The 17,500-nt window shown below is 45.8% G+C and overlaps 1 protein-coding gene across 2 annotated transcripts in view; it reads right to left on the minus strand.

Annotated features, from left to right (window-relative positions):
• The window catches only part of hhat (hedgehog acyltransferase), a 74,174-nt gene that overhangs the window by 21,472 nt on the left and 35,202 nt on the right, over nucleotides 1-17,500 (minus strand). For both annotated transcript variants that reach the window (XM_062519717.1, XM_062519716.1), the window contains one exon: nucleotides 15,583-15,618. In XM_062519717.1, coding sequence (XP_062375701.1) covers nucleotides 15,583-15,618 — 36 coding nt within the window. The remainder of the gene's footprint in view (nucleotides 1-15,582; nucleotides 15,619-17,500) is intronic.

Below are 17,500 nucleotides of genomic sequence, written 5' to 3' on the forward strand. Positions count from 1 at the left end.
AGATACAATAGATACTCTCCCTCACTGCTCAGGAGAGAGACCTGCTAGTGATATAAGATACAATAGAATACTCTCCCTCACTGCTCAGGAGAGAGACCTGCTAGTGATATAAGATACAATAGAATACTCTCCCTCACTGCTCAGGAGAGAGACCTGCTACTGATATAAGATACAATAGAATACTCTCCCTCACTGCTCAGGAGAGAGACCTGCTAGTGATAAGATACAATCCGATAAGATCATTCTTTAATTGTCTAATGATGGATGGATAAAATGTGCATGTTACAGCAGCAAAAAGTGAAACGAGTAGGACATGTACCTGTACCTGCACCTGCACACACAGCCAAGCAACAACAACAATAACAACATCAACATCAACAACAGGGTTGCTACTACCACACACTACCTGGTCAACAACAACAACAACAACAGCAACACCAACAACAGGGTTTTCCCTACTGCACCACAGGTATTGTCCAAATAATACTTAAGTCATGGGTAAGTAATAGCTAAGTCATGGGTGTATAAAATATGAGTATCCGTCATAAAAGCTGCATGTTGAACTCCTTCATGTGCTACTGGCTCTTGATCAGCTCGTAGATCACAGGTATTGATTATGTGATGAAGATGACCGCAATGACCTCTACACATGCGGAGTCAAAACTTACAGTGTGGTCAGTAGCCTATTCGTCTTTTGCGTCTCTACAAAAGACCGCTGACACACGCGCCCAACATGTCTCATCACAGTGTGTACTGTAAACACATCCTCCAACAGACACACTGGGACGAGCAACTGTCCTTGATTAGTGAGCGGAGCGCTTCAACTCTGTCTGGTGAGAGTACACAGCTGTAAGTGCTCTGGTAGTCATCCACCCACACGTACAGCCATCGGCTTTCCACTCTCAAACTGGACCCACCCACACACACAAGCACACACGCACACACACACACACACACATTAATACAGTATACAGCAGACGCATACTTTCACTTACACACGCATTCAGTTGTACACACACTTACACACAAACACACACACCTACACACACACACAAACACACATAGAATGAATGAATGAATATATACTTTTTTGATCCCGTGAGGGAAATTCAGTTCTCTGCATTTAACCCAATTTAACCAAATCAGTGAACACACAGTGAGGTGAATCACACAACCCAGAGCTGTGATATATGAAGCAGACACATACTGTCACTTATCCCCTTGGGGATCAATAAAGTATCTATCTATCTATCTACAGTATCTACGTTCACTTACACACACACTTACTCACACACACACACACACACATACACACACAGAGCAGAGTCCATTTCTCTGTACACACACACATGCACTTACACACTCACTTACACACAAACACACACATACCTACACACACACACACACACACACACACACACAAAGCAGAGCCCATTTCTCCGTGCCGGTATGGCATGCGTAAGACACAGTTGTGGTTGAGTGAGTACGCCTGAGGCAAGCCTGTGACAGCTCAGCCATATCACCCTATCACTTCAGCTGTGTGTGTGTGTGTGTGTGTGTGTGTGTGTGTGTGTTTTATCTAAATCTGCCCTTTCTCCCTCTCTTCTGTGCTCCCCCTTTCAACCAACTTCACACACTTCTCCAGAGGGCTACAGGGATGCTCTGAGAGCAAAAGACAGACATACACAGAGAGAGAGAGAGAGAGAGAGAGAGAGAGAGAAAGAGAGAGAAAGACTGGGGATTCTCTCACCCTCCTGGCCCTGAATCCTCAAACCCCAACATGACTTAAATTGCCTCAATCACTACAACCAGCCGAGCACAGGGGATTGAAGGCCTAGTCATGTACACACGCACACGCACGCGCACACGCACACGCACACGCACACGCACACGCACACGCACGCACACACACAAAGCTAGGTCCAGACACAAACACAGAGGAACCCAAGGTGGCAGGAGACAAAGGTAGAGCCTCAGCCTCAATGGTGCTAGAGGCAAGAAACAGCACACCCCACGCAACAACCTGATTTCCCCAGTGGCACCAGAGGAGCACACCTGGGCACGGCCATCCAGGGAGGAGCGCAGCCGTGCTGCTTCATAAGCCAGCGTGTTGGCCAGCTCCTATTTCAGTCTGGCCGCTTAACAAGCCTCTGCAGATGAACGCATGCGTTTGCCTCACTGTGCCATTGAGAATGCCAGCCGGGACATCACACAGCAGCGGCCCGACTCAGTCAGCCATTTCAAGAGAGGAGCTGAACTCCATGACTGGATGCATCTGCAACGATACAGTCCACTAGATCTATATACGTATATGTATATATGTCTATGTACAGTCCACTCATGTCCTGACATCAAGGCCCACGCATGTGGCGTCATGCATGCAGGGGTAGGACTTTAGAATACTTGCCTTGACTTCACAAGGAGTCTAGTTAAATTGGCAATAGCTGGAGGTCTCTGGCATTACCTTAGCCTTTAGAGGAACTGTTAGCAGACAGGCACCTAATAATCCAATCTAATAGTCAACACAGACTGAAAAACTGTCATTTGTTCCATCACAGTACAAAAGAGAAAGATAAAGAAATACGCTGTAGACCTTTACTGGCGAAGTGATCAGAGAAATCTAATTTACAATACACAGGCAGACATCAGGAAGTAAAAGTCCTGCCAAGTATTTGATCCAACCATTTAGCAAACTAGCTCATCCTAATTAGCAGCCAGGTAGATCAGATAATTAGTGATATCACCTGTGTTAAATGCACAGGTAGAAAGGATATATGGCAGGACTTTTACTTTCTGGACCCGGGATAGAAAGGCCTCTGATGACAGGTCAGATGGGGTCACGCACTAACATGAGATGTCCATCTGTCAGCAGTCAATAGCCATCACAACCATAGATATACAGTGCCTATAGAAAGTCATCATACCCTTTTGAGATAGTTACTTTTTTTTGTCTTACAGCCTGAAATCAAAACCCATTTAAAAAAAAATCTTTTCCAGTTTTATTAACAAATTTAGCTGTACAACATCAAAATAATGAAAAAAAAAGTAAACAGTTCTGAAAATTAATAAAAAATGAAAAACTAGAATAACAGGGTTGGAAAAGTCATCATACCCCTGACTTAATACTTTGTAAAGCTTCCTTTTGCTTTCATTACAGCCATCAATCTGTTTGTATGTCTCTATTATAGCTTTGCACACCTAGATAGGGGAATATTTGCCCAATTTTCCGTACAGAAATGTTAAAATTTAGTCAAATTCTGTAGGGAATGGCGATGGACTGCTCTCTTCAAGTCAATCCACATATTTTCTATAGTATTTAAGTCAGGGCTCTGACTTTGCCACTCAAGGATATTCACCATCCTATCCTTAAGCCACTGCTTTGTTCTTTTGGCAGTATGTTTAGGATTATTGTCGTGTTGGAAGGCGAATGACCTCCCCATCCTCAGCTGTCTAGGAGAGGGACGCAGGTTTTTCTTAAGAATGTGGGTGTACTTGGCAGCATCCATTTTCCCTTCTATCCTGACCAATTGCCCAGTTCCCGCTGAAAAGAAACATCCCCACAACATAATGTTGCCCCCACCATGCTTCACACTAGGTATGGTGTGTTTTGGGTGGTGTACTGTGTTGGTTTTCGCCAAACATTGCGCTTGGAGTTCAGTGCAAAAACACATCTGGAATATTCTGCTACCATGTGGAAAAAGCTTATATGGTCAGATGAGACTAAGATCGAACTTTTTGGAGACTAAGATTGAAGTTTTTGGACTGAGCTCCAGGCGCTAACCAAACACAGTATACACACCCAAACACACCCAAAACACACCATACCTACTTTGAAGCATGGTGGGGGCAACATTATGTTTTGGGGATGTTTCTCTTCAGCGGGGACTGGGCAATTGGTCAGGATAGAAGGGAAAATGGATGCTGCCAAGTACACCAAAATTCTTGAGGAAAACCTGCGTCCCTCTCCTAAACAGCTGAGGATGGGGAGGTCATTCGCCTTCCAACACGACAAAAATCCTAAACATACTGCCAAAAGAACAAAGCAGTGGCTTAAGGATAGGATGGTGAATATCCTTGAGTGGCAAAGTCAGAGCCCTGACTTAAATCCTATAGAAAATCTGTGGATTGACTTGAAGAGAGCAGTCCATCGCCATTCCCTACAGAATTTGACTAAATTTTAACATTTCTGCACGGAAAATTGGGCAAATATTCCCCTATCTAGGTGTGCAAAGCTATAATAGAGACATATCCAAACAGATTGATGGCTGTAATGAAAGCAAAAGGAAGCTTTACAAAGTATTAAGTCAGGGGTATGATGACTTTTCCAACCCTGTTATTCTAGTTTTTCATTTTTTATTAATTTTCAGAACTGTTTACTTTTTTTTTCATTATTTTGATGTTGTACAGCTACATTTGTAAATAAAACTGGAAAAGATTTTTTTTAAAATGGGTTTTGATTTCAGGCTGTAAGACAAAAAAAGTAACTATTTCAAAAGGGTATGATAACTTTCTATAGGCACTGTATGTATATATGTCTATCATCACAACTGTATATCTATTTGATGAAAACAGTATTTCTGGCCAAGATATACTGAAGCGCTATCGCAATTATTGATTGTAATGTCCAATCAATCGGTCATGCTGAACCAAACAATGACAGGCTTACAGGTGAGATAACTATGATACGATATCTAAAATTTCTATTGTTGATGTGAAATGTTTTTTGTTTCCTCTTTGACTCATCATCTATGGCTGCTGCATGTGTTGTGGTGTAATTTCCAAAGCACAAAGCTGCATAACCAGCTGGTACAGCAACACAATGTAGATTTTAAGCACCATTAAATGGGAGAACCCTGTGAGTCTGATAATCAGACAAGAAGGGAAATTCCATTAGCTGAGCAAATAAAGGGCCTGCGGTCTAACTCTGGGGTGAACAAATACACAATCCCAACACTGTTTCAGTGTGAATTTGATAAATATTGCTTATGCTGATGAGTTTGAATATTTTTCTCTCGAGTGTCTATTAGGCTCAGGTCAGAATTAATTTCACACCGATGCTTCTCAAAAGATCTGTTTACGTACCCAAAGTCACCTTTCACATTCCCTGCTCAGACCTAATGACATGGGTATGGAGGGGTAGCACATCACTAGGGCAAAATCAATAACACTAAATCATTTTTGTGTGAACTGGTGATAGCATTTTGGCTAGAGACATGCATTTCTATGGAAACGTTAATCACGATGCTTTTAAATCATTTGGGAGAAATAATGTAATTTATGAAGCAATTAGTGTTGTTGATATTTATTGGGGTCATATCCCAAGAACTATCTTTCCAGTCTAATGTAGAGTCATCTATTGATCTATCAAGTGAAGAAAATGCATTGCAACCCATGCATATGATTAGCCCTCCTGGTACTGCTAAATGCCTTACAGAGGACAGTCATTCAGTCATTGTTTGTGTGATCAGATTGAAATGCAGAGCTGTGTGTGGGTAATGTGTAATGTGAGGGCCACACACACACACCTTCCAGGGTAAAGGGAGTGTAGCTGGAGATTGGAAATGTGCCCCAAAAGGCTAAGACAGCGCTAATAGAGAGTTTTTGTATGCGCAGAATGCAAACCCTGTGCTCTGCTATATTGCGTGGAATTTACTAAGCTATCACTTAATTACGTTAACAGCGTTCATCACCCCCCGTCCGTGCCCCCTGTACAACGCCATTGCAGAGCTGAATATTGCAACATTAAAAAGAATCAAAGTTTAGCGATCATACATGATACAAAGAGATGTCAACGAGCAGCAGCAGACAGAGTAGGCCTAGTAGTTCTACTAATCCACTTAAAAAAATACTTGAACTATTTACTGCACGTAGACTATAGGGATATTACTTAATACCAAGTCTAACAGCTTGAGAAGTGTAGGGTATGTCATGAAAGAGAAAATACGATTTTAGAGAGGCAAACAAAATCTAAGGCTGCTTTTGACATAGTACAATGAGGAAAACTGATGCTCTGAATACTGATTCAGCTGTCTCTAAATGTTTTTCTAATAGACGCATTTAACCGCAATTTGGATTACACCTGCTTTTAGAAGGCTGACGTTGCTGACGCAAAATAGACGTGCGCTGTTTTCAAACATATGGCGGAATACTTAATCAATCACTATTAGCACGTCTCCTCCTCTGCGCTTGCGTGTTACACCCACTTTTTAGCTGATACTCCCAAGAATGCATATGCATGACACGGAAAAGCGCAAATAGCCGTTTTCAGCTCCTACGACAGGCAATCTGCGTTTTTCCTTCAGTGCGACCTCTTTGTACATACTATCCCCATGTCTGTGGGCTCATAAAGCTGACAGACACACATGTCGACTTGGGTATATGTCGTACTGTACTCACTCTCTCTCTATCTCCCTCCCTCCCTCCCTCTCTCCCTCTCCCCGATGGATTTCTGCATACATGTACATACATGTACATGGACTTAAATGTGCCCACTTGATCCCAGTGATAGGTCAGAGAGAGAAGCCTGGGACAAGACAATGTCCAGTAAAAGCAAACTGCCATAATGTACAGAGAGCTGAAACACACCTTTACAGCAGTGACACTTTTACCAGAGTCCTGGCGAGAAAACAAATGCATGTCTCTGCAGGTCACAGGAGGAAGCAGTTCTTGCCTGCAGTGGAGAGCACACACGCAAGCATTCACACACGTGCACACACACACACACACACACACACACACACACACACACACACACTTGACCTCTACACCGTTATTCTGTCTTATATCCTTCTCCAGCACCCCCACCACCCGACCAAAGGAAGTGCTCGGCACCAGAAGTTTTACTCAGGGCTTTAAACATGTCCAAAAGCAAAGGGCAGCCCACAAACCACTTCATTACACCCTGGCCTTGTGCAATATTGACCAGAGCTCTTCCTGAGATCGTGTGTGCGTGCGTGTGTGTGTGTGTGTGTGTGTGTTTGTGTGTGTGTGTGTGTGTGTGTGTGTGTGTGTGTGTGCGCATGTGTGTGCATGTGTGTGCATGTGTGTGTGCGTGTGTGTGTGTGTGTTAGGCATGAGTCCAGGAATTCCACTAGGCTTAATATTTAGAGAGATAACTCGGTAACACTTTACTTGACGGGTTCGTTCATAACACATTCATAACAGCTGTCATGAACTGCACATGAAGCATTCATGACTGTTTCATGAAGCATGACTCAACATTCATACCAACCCTTTCATGAATGTGGAAGACGAAACGTCAAAAACTTGTCAAAATAAAAGTCCAACAATCGCAAAGGAGCATTGCTGTCTTTTTTGTTTTAGCCAACCTGATCATGTCACATCTTAGTCAACGGGGAAGTCCAGTGTCCAGGAGAATTTAGTTTGTCATTCCATTTTAACAGTAATTGCATTGTTCCTCACGTCCAGTTCCACTGTATGTTTGCGGAGCACTACCTTCTCAGACCGTTTGCGATTGTTAGCAAACGTTCGGCAAAAACTCAAGGATAATGGAATACTGTTTGCAAATGTTCGCAAATGTTTGAACGCACCACTGGACTAGGATAAAGCAGAATGGAATAGAATAGAATAGAATTCTAAATGCACATGCCTGTTACCTAGGACACTATTGCTCTGTTTCAAAGGACACAATTCTCCATTAACAGTGCATGTATCCATGCACATCCACTGAAACCATCTTCAACATTAATTGCCCCATCACCATTAGCCATCAGATGCATTTGTGCACTCATTAGACTCTGAAGCAATTAGCAGCCAACTGAAGTACCAAACTCAGTAGGAGGTTCTTCACGTGGACACACACTGCGTCCACTTATGTCCACCCAGCTCCTGAGAGTCCTATGGCTAGAGTGCAGCAGGAGCACAGAGTCACAGGAGAGCTGGACACGAGGACGTCCAGGAGGCTTTTACAACTCTGACCTGATCAGTAGCACATGCCAGCAGTAGGTGTGCTCAACTCCGCGTAACAGATACTGTAGGGTTTTGGGTGCATAAACAGGGAAACACTGAAGAACAGCACGCTCTCGAGCAATAACACATTTAATTGGTTAAGACGGCATAGGCCAAGACGTGTCCATCTTGTGACATGTTTTCCTATTCATTAAATGAGTTATAGCTTGAGAGCGCGTTTACTTTTTGTTCTGCTCAGTGGCACAGACGTGAAGGAGAGGGACGGAGATGCCAGATAGAGAGAAAGGGGGAGGGAGAGAGAAACAGATACACAGGGAGAGGGAGATCAACGGGAAAAGAAAGAGCAAGAGATAGAGGTAGAGAGAGACAGGGAGAGAGAGAGAAAAGCATGGATACAATGTCTGAGTAGGCGAGAAAGACAGATAGAGCAGAAGATGAAGAAAGGAGCAAGACTGATAGAGAGAAAGAGAGATAGATGGAGAGGAGGGGAGAGGGAGAGAAAGTGGGAAACGAGGGGAAAGAGGGAGAGGGAGAGATGGGGAGGAGCGAGAGAGGAGAGCTAGGCTGGGAGATCAAGAGAGGGAGAAACAGGAGAGACAGAGAGGAAAAATAGAGAAAAAGAGGGAGAGAGAGAGAAAGGAGGGGTTAGGGAGAGCAAGAGAGAAAGAAAGAGAGAGAGAGAAAGAGGGAGAGAGAGAGAGGCCATGTCTGAAGTGACTCATCTGTGGTGGGGACTCAAACACCTCCACACTCCGGCACTGCTCAATTAGACTGCATTTAAAAACGCACACGGACCCCTGAAGCACCTCTCTAGAGCACCCTACACACACTCCTATTAGAGACGCACGCCAACACACACACACACACACACACACACACACACACACACACACACACACACACACACACACACACACACACACACTCTCTAGTGCATGCTACACACACTCCTATTAGAGCCACACGCCAACACACACACACTCAGCATGCTAAACACACACACACACACACACACACCAACACACACACTCAGAACGCTAAACACACACACACACACACACACACACACACACACACACACACACACACACACACACGCACACTATACACAGTCCTATTAGAGCTGCACGCCAACACACACATTCAGCAGGCTAAACACCCTCCTAAACACACACACCAGCAGAGCACAGAATGCCTCACCTGAAAAGCAACTGCTGCTACAGTATACTGTACACGTACAAACTCACACACAAATTTAGATAAACACACACACACACACACACACAGAGAGAGAGAGAGAGAGAGAGATTCACACACACACACCTACACCTACACACAGACACACAAATAAAGACACAAACAGGCTTCCACGAGGCATTACATAAGTGGGGAAAAGGGGGAGTGGAAGTGTGTGTCAAACTGAGTGGGTGAGAGAGAGACAAGCAGCAGGAGGAAGAGCAGGAGATGTGTAAGCATTAGAGGTGTATGTGTGTGTGTGTGTCTCTGTGTGTGTGTGTGTGTGTGTGTGTGTGTGTGAGTGAGAAAGAGAGAGAGAGAGAGAGAGAGAGAGAGAGAGAGAGAGAGAGGATGAAATGCAGTAGACTAAGTAAGAAGTGTGTGTGAGTGTGCTTGTGTGTGTGTGTGTGTGTGTGTGTGTGTGTGTAGCAGACTAAGTAAAAAGTAAAAGCGGGGGTGAAGAGGTACAAATGCGACGTATGAATGTAAAATGAGACTGAATGTAGAGAGAGAGACACGACTACAACCAGCCAAGGAGAAGAGGTAATAATAACACTGGAACAAACCTGTGTGTGTGAGAGTGTGTGTGTGTGTGTGTGTGTCTCTATCTCTCTCGGTGTGTGTGTTTGCGCATCTCTCTCTGTGTGTGTGTGTGTGTGTGTGTGTGTGTGTGTGTGTGTGTGTGTGTGTGTGCACGTGTGTGTGTGTGTGTGTGTGTGTGAGACCAATGTAGTAGCTCAGTATACAGAGCTTAATCCATGAGCTAGCCATGGAGAAACTGCTCAGGTCCACTCCATCTTCTCTTCTGTATCCTCCAGGCCCTGCTGGCGGTGATGGGTCCAGCTGTGGCTACCTGCGGCACATCTGGACCAGACAGACCATCCGCCAATTTACTAGAGCTGCTCTGTGGAGGTGCTTATGGAAATGATGACCATACAGTACAAGAGTCATGTCTCTCTGTCCAGACATCCAGAGAGAGGGAGAGAGAGGGGGATAGAGAGAGATGGAGAGGGAAAGGGAGAGAGAATATGAACTAGGGGCATGGAGGGAGAGAAACAGAGAGGAAGAGGAGGAGAGAGAGAGCATAATTGAGAGAGAGAGAGAGAGGAAGGTAGACGAAGGGAGAGTTGAAGAAAGAGCATAATGGGAGAGGAAGGGAAGAAAAGGGAATGTGTGTGTGTGTGTGTGTGTGTGTGTGTGTGTGTGTGTGTGTGTGTGTGTGTGTGTGAGAGAGAGAGAGAGAAAGAGAGAGAGACAGAGAATGCTAGTATAATGGAACCCATTACAGAGGACAGGGATGGGGAGTGTGATGCTTAAATGTAATGTACATCTTCATCAAGCCAAGGGCTGCTAGGCAAGCAGGCAGAGACAGACGGGCAGACAGACAGGTAGATAGAGAGGCAGACAGACGGGCAGACAGACAGGTAGATAGAGAGGCAGACAGACGGGCAGACAGACAGGTAGATAGAGAGGCAGACAGACGGGCAGACAGACAGGTAGATAGAGAGGCAGGCAGACGGGCAGGCAGACAGACAGGTAGATAGAGAGGCAGGCAGACGGGCAGACAGACAGGTAGATAGAGAGGCAGGCAGACGGGCGGGCAGACAGACAGGTAGATAGAGAGGTAGGCAGACGGGCAGGCAGGTATGATGGCGATGGTGATATGACGGCAGTCAGGAGCTGTCAGTGTGTCAGAGCGCTGATGGCTCCCCCCCACATGGGACTGCACCACAGGCACATCTCATCTCCCTAAACTACCCCCAAGCAGTTCCTCTCCTCCTATTCAACCCTCTCTCTCTCCATATATCCATCCATCAGCCTCTCTCTCTCTCTCTCTCTCTCTCTCTCTCTCTCTCTCTCTCTCTCTCTCATGGACTTCACCTGCAGGCAAATCTAATCTGGCCCTAATCTATCCCTGAGGAATTCCTCTCCTCCTCCTCCTCCTCCTCCTCCTTCGCTCTACTCCCTTCATCCCTTCATCCCTCCATCAGTCCTCCACTCTCTCTACCTCTCTACCTCTCTGCCTCTTGTTCAGTTCACATAAACCCCTCTTTAGGCTTTAACCCATCACCCCATCCCCTCCCACTCCTCCATCTCTCTCTCTCTCTCATTCTCCCACTCCTCCCTCCTCCTTCTCTCTACAGTCCTTTCATCCCTTCATCCCTTCATCAGTCCTCCACTCTCTCTACCTCTCCACCTCTCTGCCTCCTCCCCCCCCCCCGCCCCCCCACCGGCACTGTTTCAGTCCAGTGGGTTCAGGGAGGCCGAAGCCGGAAGTGCGACTCATAAATCATAGAGAGACCCCCCCACACACACACACACACACACACACACACACAGAGCTCAACGCATGAAAAACGAGGCTGTGAGCGCATGCATTATGCAGCCATTCCATATGTGCATATTCACAACAAACCACAGGCATGGGTCCAATACAACACACACACACACACACACACACACACACACACACACGACACGACCCACACACACTCACACCCCACCGCACTCCCCACACAGACACACAACACCCGCTCTGCCCTGCCGTGTGTCCCACACACACACACACACACACACACACTGCATGGTTCACCTGTGTTGGAACAGACCATCATCGCTCACAAACACCCTCCTAATGATAAACAAATGCAAATGATATGCTGATCAAACATCTTTTGTGTTGCCGAGACAGGGATGCTTGGCAGAGCTCAAACCCGGGAATAATGACAATCACACAAACAGATAGAACAGGCATGGGATGGGGGGGGGGGGGGGGAGTAAAGAAAAGAGAGAAAACACAACTAGTCTCTGGAAATTGTGTAGACGGCACACGCCACAATGAGCCCCCAGTAGAATATGAGAGCATATTAGAATATGAATCGCTGAAGAGCAGGGTGGTGTGTGTGTGTGTGTGTGTGTGTGTTTGGGGGGGGGCGGGCGGTGGGGGTTGTTGGGCATAAGAGAAATGTATCCAGTAAGATCAGGGTGGAGGGGTGGCAGTATCGGTGGTGGCGGGGGGGCAGTTGCTAGGCTCTCCTGCATTTCTATGGGGCTTTTGTTGTGCTCGTAGAAGGGCCTGATTCAGCATATTTTACCCCTAAAGTGCAGCACAACACAAGCAGTAAATGTGGAAGAGGAGGAGCGCCTAAACCAGGCAGGACACACGTCCAGCTGTTCACCTTCAAAGGAAGCGCAGGAGAGGCTCCATATGTCTCCCCCACACACACACAAGACACCCCTCATTCAGAGAAAAACACCAACAATGGCCGCCTGCAATCGCCTAATGGCCCGCACACTCAATGCTTCACTCACAGGGATTGTGTGTGTGTGTGTGTGTGTGTGTGTATGAGTGTGTGTGTGTGTGTGTGTGTGTGTGTGTGTGTGTGTGTGTGTGTGTGTGTGTGTGTGTGTTGTGTGTGTGTGTGTGTGTGTGTGTGTGCATGCATGCCTGTGTGTGGTCTTGATGGTGAATCTTTTTAAACAGCATACCTAAGAGAGGAAACTAATTGCAATGGGTTAAGGTCTAAGTGCTACAGCTCTGGAGAGGCATGTGTGGGTAAATTCACATGACGGTGTGTGTGTGTGTGTGTGTGTGTGTGTGTGTGTGTGTGTGTGTGTGTGTGTGTGTGTGAGAGAGTGTGTGTGTGTGTGTGTGTGTGTGTGCATGTGCGTACATGTCTGTGTGTTTGTGTGTGTGTGTGTTCATGTGTGTGTACAGTACATGTGTGCATGTCTGTCTGTGCATGTGTGTGTGTGTGTGTGTGTGTGTGTGTAGTTGTACACACCAAGACAAAAGCGCTGCCAGAGTGAAGACACATGAGGAGAAAAAGTTCTATGTATGTGTGTGTGTGTGTGTGTGTGCGTGAGTGCGTGCGTGCATGCGTGCGTGTGAATGTGTGTGTGTGTGTGTGTGTATCTGTTTGTCCTCCACAGTTTAAAACCCCATTTGCAAACAGTGTCTAATTAATGAGTGCCATCAGATCTGTGTGTGTGGGAACACGCTCATTTCCAGATGCACACACACACACACAGACACACACGCACACAGACACACACGCACACACACATTTCCATAACATGCCCTCCTTCAGCTGCTTATCGACTGTTACTAAGGACAGAAGTGTGCTTTTGTGCTTAAGGCTCATTTAAGTGTGGTGGCCTCGCTCTCCCGGTGATCACACACACACACACACACACACACACACACACTAATCACTCACGCACCACAAAAGCCTGTGACTGAGATGCATGCGTAGAGATGTGAGTTATTTGTCTCAGTCCGTGGAACATTTAAGCTCAGTTTAAATCAATCGCCGCTGGACCAGAGACGGAACACTCCGGAAAGAGCATTTAAAAAACAAAGATTTCACATATTCACATGATTCACTCAGACTATTCATTTAAAAAACAAAGATTTCACATATTCACGTGATTCACCCGCACTAATCATTCTCTTTGTCTCTCTCTATTCAATCTGGATATGTTCTCTCTAATTAAGAGAGTGGCGAACACACATGAATTAACATGGAGCAATGAGCATGCTTTCTACAAGCTAATGAACATTGCCCCAGCCTTTGAAAAGTGTGGAGTGTCGGAGGAGCGTTGGTGACAGTTAGGTTAGAACCGTTAGATGAGGGGTTGACTTTCAAATAGTCCTTCTGTGTTTGACCATCCTGAGGTCAAAAGTCTCTCTCTCAATCTATCTCTTTCTCTTTCTAGCTGTCAACTCAATTTAATATGAACAATTTCATTGGCATGACCATTCAAAAGAAAAATAGTGTTGCCGAAGCATGGAATACATCACAGCAATACATTTGATTTCAATACACCCTCATCAATACGTTGACATCAATACACATTACCCCTCTCTCTCTCTCTCTCTCTCTCTCTCTCTCTCTCTCACTACAGAGGATGACGTCTAAAGTGACTTCACCAGAGGTCCACTCCCAAACCAATTCAGAGGAAAGGTGACCTAGAGCAGACGCCATCTATGATTGTAATTAGATTACACCAGCTGTCTGTCTGTCTGTGTTTGTGTGTGTGTGTGTGTGTGTGTGTGTGTGTGTGTGTGTGTCTCCGTTGGGTGCGTATTGCTCACGACACCAACATGAATCACAGAGAGGAAGGAGACAGAAGCAGACAGCGCCCCGTCATCTTCTCTCATTGTCTGATTGGTGCCCTCTAATCGGGATCTGTCCTCCACAGTAAACACACTTCACCTGGGACTCAGGAGCTGACCACACACACAGCTCTGGCTGTGTCCACCCAAGCAGTCCTCTTCTCTCTTCTCCCCTTCTCTCCCCTCTCCTCTCCTCTCCTCTTCTCCTCTCCTCTCCTCTCCTCTCTTCTCCCCTCCAGTACTCTCTCCTCCCCTCCCCTCTCTCCTCCTCTCCTCTCCTCTCCCCTCCCCTCCCCTCCACTCCACTCCTTTCCTCTCCTCTCCTCCTCCCCCCCCCAACTTCCATCCCCATCCCCAGATAAGAAAGCAGCCCGGACAGCCACCCCACTCCAGCATGTTACCCTCCTGCTAGCCTCTAGCTCCAGCTCTGCTACATGTCCGTTTCCTTAAGCCCTGACCCCCCCACTCCCAAGTGCCTCATCCACACATGGCCACACCTTTCCCAGCACGCCCCCCTCCACTGCGCTCCAGCTCCAGCTCCAGCTCCAGCTCCAGCTCCAGCTCCAGCTCCAGCTCCAGCTCCAGCTCCAGCTCCAGCTCCAGCCCTGCTGCTCTGCCTCTGCCGGCTGCCTGCTGCCTGGGCTGGGTGTGCCGCTGAAGTGGGCTCCAGATGGCAAAAACCGGCAGTGGGCACCGTGCAGCTGCCAAACACTGCTTCAGGCTGCCTGTGCCCATGTGCCCATGTGACCGTGTGTGTGTGTGTGTGTGTGTGTGTGTGTGTGTGTGTGTGTGTGTATGCCAGTGTGTCTGTTTCTAGTTGGAGCATAGTGAGATGTCTGCTGTTTCTGTGGGTGTTTATCCATCAAGACATAACACTACTAGCCCTGCTCAGCTTCTCTGCATGTCTGCTGTTTTTGAAGGTGTTTAAGCACCAAGACAAAACACTATTCCACCCGCTCAGCTTCTCTGCCAGCTGTCTGTGTGGCGGTCTGGTGCAGAAAGCATCATTTTTGCTCTTAGCATGGAAATGTTGAGTCAGAAAGCAATGCAAAGTGATAGTAGCATAGCTACTGCACTCAGCACTCATTGGGTTATTCAACACACATGCATACACACACATACACACACACAACACACCCCCAAAAACACAACACAACACACAACACACACACACACACACAAAGTACATACTGTATATACACACACATACTCCGTCACACACACACCCACACAGTACATGCAGATACGTAGACACATACTCTGTCCCACACACACACACTCAGCCTCACAATCCTTACCTGATGAGCCACCTGTACAGTCCCACATCAAAGTGTCTGCAAAAAAGAAAACTAAATATTAAAATGAATAAATACATAAAAAGACATAAATAAACAACCAAACAATAAAGACATAAATAAATAAACACCCTAACTCCAGGGGCCTATTGCACAAAACTAGGCTAAGGGATTAACCCGGGATATCTTGGTTATCCTGGCTCAATTTATCCGTGATCCAGTTGCACAAAAGCGGGATAGGGGGCAGCAGGATATGTTATGGTATAAGTTACCATGGCGATTTATTCTGTGGAGCTAGCCTGCTCCTGACCAGGCTAACATCCAAGATAAGTTGATTCTAATGGTAATTACATTATCTGATTGGTTCAGCTAGCTGTCATTCAAATGAGACCTCCACGTGATTTTTTTTAAAGAGCTGTAGATTCCATTTATATATTATTTGCTACATGCATTTACTCGCAAAACACAGCAGAATGTCTGCCTAATACCATATGGATGCCATTTAAATTATGGTGGCCTTATAATTAATAACGTAGCCTACTCGTTGTTTGCTTCTTTTTTGACAGATGTTTGATGAATAGGCTGCTGTAGGCTAGTAGTTGATTGGAAGTGGAGGGGACATTTTTCGAAGGTGTTTTCAACTAATTCGGCTTTTAAGAAAAATTAAGATACTTTGTGCATCTTTGCGGTGGCAAAGCGCTTCCTTAATGACGTTGCGTGCCGAGACAAGGAAGCTCTCACGTGGGTGCATACGTAAATTTGCATTCAGTTGATCTGCCACACCTACTCCCGCTATGTAACAGAAATAATCATGATCCCCCATCCAAAAAAGTAAAACTTTACCTCGTTGTTAGTCTATATCAAAAGCGGTTGTTCACTTTGTGTGCAAGACGGTATTTTTCGCGTCTTTTTTATTCCAACCGCGAGTTATTTGGGGGAGAAACGAGAACGCGCACATACACCGAATAACTTACACCTGGCTTGATGAATCCGTGTCTGCTCATCCTGGATTGGTCTTTGTGCAACCAATTCAGCCGGTATGCTCTTGTTTAGGATTCAGTGATCGCGGCTCAGTAACTTATCCCGGATGTCTTAATTCTGCTTTTGTGCAACGGGCCCCCGGTCTCAGTGAACATGAAAACTGTTCACTGTCCTTAGTTTCGTCTCATCATCATCGCACACACACACAAACACATATTTACTAAGACAGCACTAATACCGAATTTTTGTATGCGTAGAATTCGAGCGCTGTGCTTTGCTGTATTGCGCACAATTTACTAAGCTGTCACTTCATTACGTTAACAGCGTTCATCACCGCCCGTCCCCGCCCCCTCTACAACGCCAATTGCGCGTGCAGAGCTCAACCACAAGCGCAGTTGAATATTGCAACATCAAAAAGAATCAAAGTTTAGCGATCATACATGATACAAAGATGTCAACGAGCAGCAACAGACAGAGTAGGCCTATAGTTCTACTAATCTACTTAAAAAAATACTACACGTTTTACTACACATAGACTAGGGCTATGACTTAATACTTAGTGTAACAGATTGGGAAGTGTAGGCTATATCGTGAGAGAGACAATATGATATTCGTGAGGCAAACGAAAGTTAAGGTTGCTTTTGACATAGTACAATGAAGAAAACTGATGCTCTGAATACTGATTCAGCTGTCTCTAAAAAAATTCTAAAAGACACAGCCAACCGCAATTTGGATTACACCTGCTTTTAGCAGGCGGAAGTTTTTCAACGCAAAATAGACGTGCGCTGTTTTCATACATATGGCAGAATACTTAATCAATCGCTATTAGCACTTCTCCTCCCCTGTACTTGCGCATTACACCCATTTTAAGCTGATGCTCCCAGGAATTAATAAGCATGACACAGAAAAGCGCAAATAGCCGTGGTGAGGTATGTTTGAA

Source organism: Sardina pilchardus, chromosome 18 (genome assembly GCF_963854185.1).
Source record: "Sardina pilchardus chromosome 18, fSarPil1.1, whole genome shotgun sequence".
Lineage (NCBI taxonomy): Eukaryota > Metazoa > Chordata > Actinopteri > Clupeiformes > Clupeidae > Sardina > Sardina pilchardus.